The 11,355-nt window shown below is 36.9% G+C and overlaps 2 protein-coding genes across 3 annotated transcripts in view; one reads left to right on the top strand and one right to left on the bottom strand.

The window, feature by feature from the left end:
* Positions 1–5,243, bottom strand: part of LOC107676850 (neuropathy target esterase-like) — a 31,363-nt gene extending 26,120 nt beyond the window's left edge. For both annotated transcript variants that reach the window (XM_016471534.1, XM_016471533.1), the window contains exons 1-2: positions 5,178–5,243; positions 308–390 (exon numbers count right to left, since the gene is read on the bottom strand). In XM_016471534.1, the coding sequence (XP_016327020.1) occupies positions 308–352 (45 nt within the window). In that variant the 5' untranslated portion in view covers positions 353–390; positions 5,178–5,243. The remainder of the gene's footprint in view (positions 1–307; positions 391–5,177) is intronic.
* A 2,418-nt stretch (positions 5,244–7,661) lies between these two features.
* Positions 7,662–9,184, top strand: LOC107676853 (lipoyltransferase 1, mitochondrial-like). The gene has a single exon (XM_016471541.1). It carries the CDS (start codon positions 7,840–7,842, stop codon positions 8,956–8,958), a length of 1,119 nt encoding a protein of 372 aa, XP_016327027.1. The 5' UTR covers positions 7,662–7,839; the 3' UTR covers positions 8,959–9,184.
* Positions 9,185–11,355: the final 2,171 nt, after the last annotated feature.

Below are 11,355 nucleotides of genomic sequence, written 5' to 3' on the forward strand. Positions count from 1 at the left end.
GGCTTGGTTTCAGTTTTGACGTAAACAACATCTTTTCCACACTGATGCTCTCGTTTTCCGCAATATATGAATGAACAGCGTAGCAGCGCCGCATCTAGTTGGTTCAACTGGATAGGCTAACAAAAGCATTCAAATGCAATCAATGACACATACATCGTCATCGCATCTCGTGCGCCACTGATAAGGCTGCCTGACCGCTGACGCAGACCCTTAAATTCGAATGCAACGTTTTTCGACGAATATTCGAAATTCACATTTTTTTTGACAGCCCTAGTGTGAGGTAAAGCATTAGGGTGGTGCTGCTCACCTGTGGAGGTTCTGCGGACTCTGGGCCCGATGTGCTCTGTCCCATTCTACCTCAACACACAGCTGGGCCATCAACGACAGGTGCTGCAACACATGGCAAGACAACAGGCTTCATGCAACATGCACAGATCAGCAGCACACACACATTCAATAAGAATCACTGCAGACTCCAAAAAAAGCTTGCTATGAACATATTCAGTTTGAGTCCATGCACATTACAGGACTCAGGTGGATACATTTTATTATAAAATCAAATAGTACTAGATTATTAAACAGATAGGGCCCTATGATTTACGTTATGTGAAAAATGCGGACGTAATCGCGGAATCCAGTCATAAAAACGGAATTTACTGTATAACACGGAACGTCACAGAATTTGCCAAATTTTGGATAGATGAATCAAAGGTAGGTCATTACACTTAAATCAAAACGCGATATGGACTAGTGTCTGTGAATATTAAACTGCAAAAATACTATTTAGATATGAATCCTGCATGTTCTGTGTGAATGAATGGCACAGATGCCATTTTCGTTTACTACACACATACTGAAGCGTGCGCGACGCCCGCGGTGATTTCAGCCTCTGCCGCCTCAATATATGATCATGATCTGCTCACTTCATGAGCATTTGACCATTTATTTTGAGAAAAAATATCGTCATATCATATACAAGCAGAAACTTAAAGGTTTTCACAGCAACCAGTCAAAATAAAAGTTTGGTTTAACTTGAAGAAACTGTGACAGACTTAATGTAATGATAGCTAGTAAATAAATAGTAAATAAAGTTACTATTAAAACGTTATTTATAAAGGAATATTTACCAGAAAAATTATTTACCAGAATTTATTTAGAAGAATAACGTAAATACACAACACAGTATTTCTGAAAAGAAAAAGAAATAAAATAATAAATTATTTTGTATAAAATCAATTAAGAGTTGATTAGAATTAAACGAGACCATTAAAATGAAACTCAGAAAATTAATGGAAAGCAGAATGTAAAAATAAAACTCAATTTGAGAAAAAAGAAAGCACTTTTAATAGGGCGTTAAATTAATTTTTTTGATTAAACTGTTAATAAATTGCTGTTAAATACGTTTCATGATTTCAATTAATTAGACATACTTTTGATTAATAAAATTTAATTTAACCATTAAAACAGTCTAGTCTAGAAAAATTAAAGTGGAAAAAACGGAATCCAGAAAAATTCAAACGGGAAAAAATGGAATTTGGGAACAAATAAAACAGATTTCATAGGGCCCTATACAGATCATGGATGATGATTGAACAGTACAGCTTTTCAGCCATGCTAAAATACACAATATGAACTACAGCATACCACGTAATTTGCTTACAAAATATCATTTTTTTATAAAAATTTGTCATTAATATTTTAAATTATGTATAAAACATTTTACAGTGCTGTTATTGTTACAACTTAATCCTAGTCTTTTATTAATTGAAATTAAGCTGAAATTAAAATAAATATAAGATGAAAAACTTTAACTTAAAAATCTTAAATGATAATTAGAAATGTTGCCTTGGCAACTAAACTTAAATCAAAGTTTAATTACCAAAATGACTAAAACTAAAACTGAATGACAAAAGCACATTTATTAAATAGCTGAACACAATTTAACACAGTTACTAAAATTCAAACTGAAATTAAAATGAAAACGAAAAATATACAAATAAAAGCTATAAATGCTATAAAATGCTATAAAATAACACTGCCAGAAATGTTGCCTTGGTAACTAAACTGAAATAGAAATAAGTTGAAGTACTAAAATTACTCAAACTAAAACATAAATAAAAAATAATTAAAGCTAATAGAAATATATATATATATAAAAACTAAAAATGACAATTCCTAAAACTTAAACTGAAAATATAAACATGAAAAGCTATACATGCTATAAAAGTTATGTAAATGATACTAAAATAAACACTGACATTTTATATCTTAACCTACATAAAAGTATTTTATAAATGTCATTATAACATTCAGTACCTTAATGTGTACCATACAAACACACAAACAAGTACAGCCAGTATTTAAAAAAAAAAAAAAATGTTTTTTTAAACAGAGAATATGTAAAAATTGTTTGCATATTAGTAATGTTAATGTAAACAGTGCTCAAAAACAGGTCAGTCGAACATCACAATCAGCAGAGAAATCGATCCAATCACAAGCCCTCCCCAAACTGATGTCATCATCCCTGACAGACACTCAATAAAACACACACACACACACACACACACACACACATATATATGACTGTACAGTGTGAGTGATTTTTATACTGATAACATCATTGTTCCTTTCACATCCAGGGTTGCACGAGCAGACTGCATGTACACTGAACCACTGCTTATTTTGCTGACCTCTGAAACAAACAACACAAGCCCTTCACGTTCAGCACACACACACATACACACAACCTCCAACAAACACACGTTCACCTCCCGTCTACACCTAAAAACCTGAGCATGAGTCTATCTAAAGCCATTCACTGATGACATCACACGGTCCAGAGGCCAACAACTGAAATCATTGGGGATGGACAGAGAGGATTAGATTACTGAGATGATCACAGATTCATTCACATCTGATTCTGAGTGTGTATAAAATGCACTGGTAATGACTATATGAGAGATTTACTGTTTATACAGATGAAAGAGATGTAGCGAGTGATTGTATCACATTCAGATTGATTATAGGCACAGATACCACTGAAAAACTCTGACATTCAATAACACGCTATAGAATAACAAGAGAGGGAATGGAAACCACAGGGCAATAATGACAGGGGGAAGAGAAAGAAAAGCTGAAACGCTAGTATTCGTTACTCACTAACGGGCACCTTCTAATAGCCATTGTCCTCGGTTAACAATGCTCTTACTATGCACCCTTAAGCATGAGAGAAGAAGAAGAAAAGACGGCCTCATACACACTTACAGACACAGTTTTGATTTAAAGCGCCCAACTGACAAATACAACACTCGACGATTCAATAAGAACCGTCAAAGCTGCAACGCTGAGACCGTCACAATATTAGACATGTTCAGTGGTCAAGAAGTGTGACTGACAGATTAAACACAATGTGAACATCCTTGATTTCAAATTCTATGCATACAGATTTTGCTGCGTGACAGAGACGACTCGTGCATAAATTCAAGCATGACTTTGATGGGAACAACTGCTACTACTTACAAAATAGTGCCTGAAACTCTTTCAAATGTTAACTTTTTTCTTTTCAATAAATAGTCAGTGAAAGGATGTGCTTAAAGGGATAGTCCACCCCAAAAATGAAAATTCCTTCATCATGTATTCACCCAGAAGTTGTTCCAATCCAAACTTATATGCGTTTCTTTCTTCTGCTGAACACAATGAAGATATTTTGAAGAATGGTTTCTGATCCCATTGACTTCTATTATATTTTTTTCCATTCGCAGTGGGGACCGACACATTTTTGGTTACCCACATTCTTCAAAATATCTTGTTTTATGTTCAGCAGAAGAAAGAAGAGGGGTGAGGAAATGATGACAGAATTTTCATTTTTGGGTGAGGTGAACTATCCCTTTAACCTTGAAAGATGGTGCCATTCAATTTTGGCAACCTAAAAATTCAGCAACCTAAAATGTTCAGCCAAATCAGTGAGAAAAAAATGATTTTCCAGTTTCAGCCAAGATAGTTTGGAGGGCCAAAACCACGTATCAGCGTACACACTTCAACATGACCACAAATAATGCCAGAGTAGAGATATGCAAAATTTGTTCAGCTGTACATGACACCCTGAACAGCATAAGAGTTCAGTCTCCCAGTTACCCACATTTTATTTAGTTTTTTTCAGCTAAAAAGAAATGTTAATTTTGGCTTTGGTGTCTCTGTAAAAAGTAATTTCGATGCATCATTCATTTTTTTATAAGCTAAAATTTGGGAAATGCCTAAATATAGTTTTTAACTGTTTTTCTAGCCATAACAAAATAATAATAATAATTTCGAATGATATACCAACTTTCACAATATTTCAAATAAATAAATGATACAGCAAAAATTTTAAAAGCGGGACTCATGTTTTTGTCATTCAGATTAGTTTAGTAATTAATTAAACATCAATTCAGCCTATTAGGCAAAATTGTGACAATTTTGTATGCTTTTAATTAACAGATTCAGCCAAGAAGATCCAGCTCTCTAAGGTGGGATGAACACAAACCACCATTTTAACGTTGGTGTCTTTAAAACTAGCTACTTTTCATGCTACATTAATTTTATAAATACTTTGTCTAACTTTTCTAATAGTAAATGAACAGCTAATGGAATTAGCACCTCTGCTCTGTAATGGGACACTAAATTGTATCCTACATGTATTCATTAAAAGCGCTAGCTTGTCCAGCATACAGATCTTTGTATCTTCCACTGCCCAAAGACTATCACATGCTGTAGGCCACATGCTGCTATAGCATAATATACCTGAGAAACCAGGATCCATGAAACATAATTTATGCTCATCACCATGTGATATGAAACGCAGAACACATCCTCAGATGATGGAATAATGAAACAGCATCACATGGATGTGTCTCATCAGCTGACCATGGGTTCAAACATGTCTCAGCAAACAAGCTAAACCAATGAGCGTTAATAAACTGATCGCAGATGTGTGTGTTATTGAAAGCCATGACTCAGCCGTGAGGTCTCGATGTTTTCTGTCCGCATTCAGTGCTGTAAAGTGATCCGGTGATGCTGTGCGGTGACCTCGGCGCACCGTCTGCGACCTCCACCGGCAAACTAACACTACATATACACTCTTCTCTCACATAATCCGGACAACCAGTAAATTGTGCATGATATTTGGTTTATAACCATACCTGAAAGCGACGGTCCGTCCTGATCTGTCAAACAACGGTCAACCCGGAAATATCCGTTCAGAGCTCTGCGTAGACTCCGCCCAGTCAGTGCAACAACCAATCAGGGATGGCAAACCGACCAATCAGAATTGAGGAAAATGACTTTTACTGATTCCCTCCCCCATCGTTATTTAACGAAGTTTTTAGCTTACTGACTTGAATTTATGACGTACTTGATGTGTTTTATGATTTAGTCTTTGCCGAAACACCTGAAAAGAAAATGTAAGAAGTGATAAACGATTATTATTAGACTATACAAACCACACCACATGGGTGGCTCACTGAGGCTTCTATTGAAGAAATTATGATGAACTAATATACAATTATAACTCACGATTGTAATATTTCAACATATGGTGTGAAGTAATAAGGCCAAAGTAGCTACTATTCAGTAACCATCCTACATTTAAGCAGGCGCAAGCAAAGCAACATCTAAATTTAAGGTACATATCACTAACTCTGATCTATGCCAGGAACCGAGTTTAGATAAGAGCAGTTTGTTTCAAGGAAGATAAAATTCTCTGAATAAGTCAGATATTAACTTAAGAGGACACGGGTACGATACGAGTTAACTGATCAAAATGAACATCATTTAACAAATTGATTTCATGCTGATTGAATTTAGTAATTTCCTAATCTCATTCTGAATCTTAATAATTAACTACTTGGAGAGAAGTAACGTAGATCTCGTAGTGATCACATTACATTACAGCCGTCAAACTATATTATGCATAAGGAATTATCTACTAGTACCACCTAGTGGTGATCTTTAAATATACAGACTGCTTACAATGAGACAGACACCAAATGTGAGCAAAGCAGGGGGTTTTTTAGCATTTGAGGGTTTTTTTTGTGATTCTAGACGTAAAAGTATTATGATATTATTAATTAAAATTAATAAAGTATTATTTAATATCATTTAAATGTGATAGGGAGACCACAGAAGAACATTTAAAGGTCCCATATTGTACACCTTTCTGGAGTTTTATTTGAGGTTTTGATGTCCTTAAGAATATATATTTGCGGTATAAGTACCAAAAACCATCTCAATATATTTTGCGATGTTGTCTGGGGGTTTAGCAAAAGGAGAGTGGGACTGTGGGCGGTGCTCGGGGTGGTGACTTCTTCTTCTTCTTCTTCTTCTTCTGGTGTTTTATGGCAGTTTGGCAAACCAGCTAAAAAGGTGCATTACCGCCACCTACTGATCTGGAGTGTGGAGTGTGCATAAATTTGGAAGAAAGAAATACAGAAGGGAAAGAAAGGAGAAAAAAAAAAGAAAAGCTAGATTCTATCTATTGTTCCTGTGTTTTTCAGGTATTTAAACATATTTTCTTGCACTCTTGATTGCCTCGACCCATTTCCTAACAATACTTTTAAAGAAATATTATCAACTCCCAGCCATCCTAATTCTTGAATTAATTGAAATCTCTCCCTTTCATATGCAGAACACTCAACAATAATATGTTTCACTGTTTCTAATTCTCCACATTTGTCACACTTTCCCGATTCATGCTTACCTATTTTATAAAGACTATAGTTTAATGCTGTATGTCCGATTCTTAGTCTTGATAAGATGACATCTTTCTTCCTATTTCCGTATCTTTTCCTCTCATTTCCAACACACTCCTGAATCTGGAAAATATGTCTTCCTTTAGACCCATTATTCCATAACTTTTTCCATTTCTTACTTACTTCAAATTATATCACTCTATTGAATTCAGCTTTACTTAAAGCTAACTTAATTTCTATTTGTGTATGATTTAATGCTTTCTTTGCTAGCAAGTCTACTTCCTCATTTCCATCCACACCCACATGTGCAGGCACCCAGAGGAATCGTACCTCTATCCTTAACTGCCTTATTCTAAACAAACTTTGTAAAACTTCAAATACTAAGTCTTGCCGAGCTTCAGATTTACCACTTAGTAGGCTAGTGAGCGCAGCCATTGAGTCAGTACATATCACAGTTCTTTCTGATTGAACTTCTTCGATCCACTGTAGAGCTAGTATGATAGCTAATAATTCAGTAGTAAAAACTGACACATGATCTGATAATCTTTTAGCCATTTTTATTTTAAAAGTAGGAATATAAACTGCTGCTGCTGTTCTCCCAGACTCTGGCTCCTTAGACCCATCTGTAAATACCTGTAACACAGAATAATACTCTTGTTTTATATATTGTTGAACTACTACTTCAGTTGGCATGTTCATCTCCGGTTTTTTTATTACTTTGTGAATTTGTAAATCAATTAGTGGTATAGGGAACAACCAAGGAGGAATTGCTGGAATAGCAACAGAGGGAGCAATTTAATGGTCTTTCAACTCCAAGCTGTTTGCCTCCTTCCTTACTACCCAATGAAAAACTAGAGATCAAACGCCTGCGTAAAGAACATGTCATTTTTTATACATCTTAACGTACAGGACTTTTATTATGCTTTGACAGGAAACGGGACCCTGTCGACCCGGTTGTTCCGCTGCTGCAGGCGTGGGAAAAACAGTGCAAAAACTGTGCAGATCCGTATTCCATGTGCATTATTGGCCAAACGTTTTCGCTACACACCGCAGAAATTAATAATCTGGGGTTTATCCGTGCTTTACAGACTTTTGGAGAGATTAAAAGTCAGCGATGATTTTGAGACTGTCAAACAGGGCATGCGTCCTCTCTGGATCAGCTCGCCTCAAAAGCACTTTGTCAACCTTCTTCGATGAGATGGGAAAAGCTGGTATCATCCTAAAATCTGCGTCAACTGGCATATTTGAGAACCTGGCCTTAGAAGACTGGATTCACGATCGCGTCGATCTGCAAAACAGAAGCATGCTGTTATTATGGAGAAATTCGCCCGTGGTTGTCATAGGAAGGCATCAAAACCCCTGGCAGGAGTGTAACCTGCCCTTGATGAGACGCTTGGGGATCCCGCTAGCGAGGCGTCGCAGTGGAGGTGGAACGGTTTTCCATGATTTTGGAAACATCAACATGACCTTCTTCACCTCCAAGAAGAAATACGACCGTCACAGAAACCTCAAAGTCGTTACTAGTGCATTAAAAGCACTGAGACCCGATCTAGATGTCGCAGCGACGGACAGATTTGATATTTTGTTAAATGGCCATTACAAAATATCAGGCACTGCTGCGAAATTAGGCAGAACCTCTGCTTATCATCACTGTACATTATTGTGTTCTGTTGACCGTTCAATATTGTCCTCAGTCCTGAAGAGTAACACTTCTGAAGTTATCAAAAGCAACGCTACCCCAAGCGTTCCTTCCCCTGTCAAGAACCTTTTGCATGTGGATCCCACTCTTGACTCTAACACTATCATGGATGCTATTGCTTCCCAGTACAGTAATGAATTTGGATTTGACAGCCCAGTCATCACAGTGGACCCCACTCATGAAGGTCTCATGCCTGGCATTCATAAGATGGCACAGGATCTGCAGACGTGGGAGTGGATTTATGGCAGAACTCCAAAATTCAGTGTTTGCTCTTCTATAGTGGTGGATGATGTGACTATAAAGCTTGATATGGACATCAAAAATGGTGCTGTAGAACAATGTGCTATGGAAATCCCGGAAAACTGGCTTCCTTCAGAGATGGTGAATGAGTTTACATCAACTCTGAATGGCAGCAAATACTGTCCGAATGAAACCGCAGTGCTAGTGGCGGCGTTCACGAGAACCGTTTCAATGACTGCGGATGTTGCTGAGAAGATTCATAGATTGTGTGCTGGTGTGGTTTCAGTGATGTGAATAAAAATGAAGTCAGAAATGAACATTATGTGATACGTAATTTCAAAATCTTTAAAGTGGCCTCCTGCACAGTCACAGTTTACAGAGATTTGATATGAAAAACACAAATAACGCTACCAATTCTATGATGAAACTGTTGAAATACTTTGAAATTTTAAGCATTGGGCAGACATTACTGTAGACATAATTCACATCTAATTCATTTAAACCATTAAATGCTTGCAAATATTAATAGAGCAATAATATATGAATAAAGATTATATTCATGATAAATTAAATTATATTAAAAAATATTAAAATATTGTTTTGCATAAGTACCATGGTGCTAAACAGTTTGAAAATGTGTTCCTACAGCCACTGTGCAGGTATCTCTTTGTGAGGTTTGGTTAGCAGTGATTGAAACGCAGCTTTACACACAACTGCCAGTCTGCATGGAGAGGATCTTGAGACTCCAGTAGCTTCAAACACCTGTTTGCAGCTCAGCAGTGGCTTTTTTACAGCTGCCACTACAATACAGTTCATTTGTTTGACAGAAACTTTCCTTGTTAAATCTTTATCGGACAAAGATCTTCTGTGCTCTAAGTCACTCACAAATCTTTTGACAGTTCAATCATTTCTATTTGCAAAATATTGTTTGTTTTGATGCCTTTTGCAAGACATTGCATTGTTTCATACTTTTCATCTTCAGAAAGATCTTTCTTCCTTATCATATTGCATGAGAACTGTGACTTGCTTAATAATGTGGAACAACCTCTTTAAAGGGGTCATATGACGTTGCAACGTACATTATGTTGTGTATTTGGTGTAATGCAATGTGTTTATGCGGTTTAAGGTAAAAAAAAAAACATTATTTTCCACATAATGTACATTATTGTTGCTCCTCTATACCCCGCCTTTCTGAAACGCCGATTTTTACAAAGCTCATCGGTCTGAAAAGCGAGGTGTGCTCTGATTGGCCAGCTATCCAGTGCATTGTGATTGGCCGGATACCTCAAGCGTGTGACAGAAATGTTACACCCCTTACCATACTGTGATGCCCCGTGTCCCGGCGCAACAAGACAAAAACAATAAAACCCATTACAAATGAGGCATTTGTTGTATCCAGTGGGGACATAATTACTGATTATAATGACTTATACTGTCTTTTTATGCGTTGGGTTGCGTATCGCGCTGCGTAAACATAAAACCATGTCTGGAGAAACGACAAACAACAAGCGCTACTCACGTTTGAATCATCAGTAGCAAATTCTTTAACTATAAAAAATGTACTTACAATCTGTGAGTCAGAAGTTCCAGACTGTTCTTGCAAAGTTGGAACTGCCCCACTTTATAGAACAGCCTTTGAGCACAGACCCATTGTATTCCTTTCCCTCTCTGAACTCAGTCGCTTGAATGGCTAAATTTGTCTGGGTCTGATGCTGAGCAGATTCTTGGTCTTTTGGCCTTGTGGGAGGTGGTTAAGTTGGTTACCATCTTAATGAGAGTGTTAACCTGTGCTAACCCTTAAGTGCTGGTTGCCATGTTATTTCCTGTTCCCGTAATCTCATACTTTTCTGGACACAGCTCTGTTCACACCAGAATTGGTATCGGTGCATCCCCTACTCAAAGCATTTCTAATTTTATTTAAATGGAAAATAGTTTATCCTAAATGTACACCAATAAACCGTGTGAAATTACTTGATAGGAAGGAACATCTTTCTTGTATTAAAATATTTCTTGTTCAAACAGGACGTTTGGGCAGGGAGGTGGCATTGGGGGGCGGGGGAGCATTTGATTGGAGAAAAATTGGTGATGCAAGAGGTGTCCTCATTGTTATAGTGCATTGTCCTGGAAGAGGCAAACTGTAATTTCGACGTTTCTAATTAAAATTTATAAATGTCAAATCTAAAAGACATGGAAAAACGTATTTTAAGTTTCTCATTCATATGCTGTAAAAAAAAACTTATGGCCCAGTTTATGAGTATAGCTCAATGTGTATGGCGTTATTTTAATGACAAATGTCGAGAGCGCATTATTGTAGCGCGAAAGCACATTAATACAATGCGCTCGCGCGAATCTCTCTGCTCGCGCGTGGATTTCCTTTGCTCTCGCACAAAACCGGACGCTCGCGCTCAGATACACGCTGCTCTCGCCCAGAGAGAGTGCGCGCACTTAAAACATGTCTCCTCTCACTCAAACTGTGTCCTGTGCACTCTCAAATCTCTCTGTGCTCATGCGCTATAGATATTAATTCTTTTCGCACCTGAATTAAACATCGTCAAAGGTTATCATTATGCACTTTTAAAAAGTAGTCTCAAACCAGATTTGTGCAGGGCCTTTCCTTGATTTTTTATTGTTGTATTTTTGTTTTAACAAACTGGTTATTGTAGCTACTTTGTTTTACTATATCTCTTTTAT

The sequence above is a fragment of the Sinocyclocheilus anshuiensis genome, unplaced genomic scaffold (genome assembly GCF_001515605.1).
Source record: "Sinocyclocheilus anshuiensis isolate Anshui unplaced genomic scaffold, SAMN03320099.WGS_v1.1 scaffold2166, whole genome shotgun sequence".
NCBI classification, from domain to species: Eukaryota; Metazoa; Chordata; class Actinopteri; order Cypriniformes; family Cyprinidae; genus Sinocyclocheilus; species Sinocyclocheilus anshuiensis.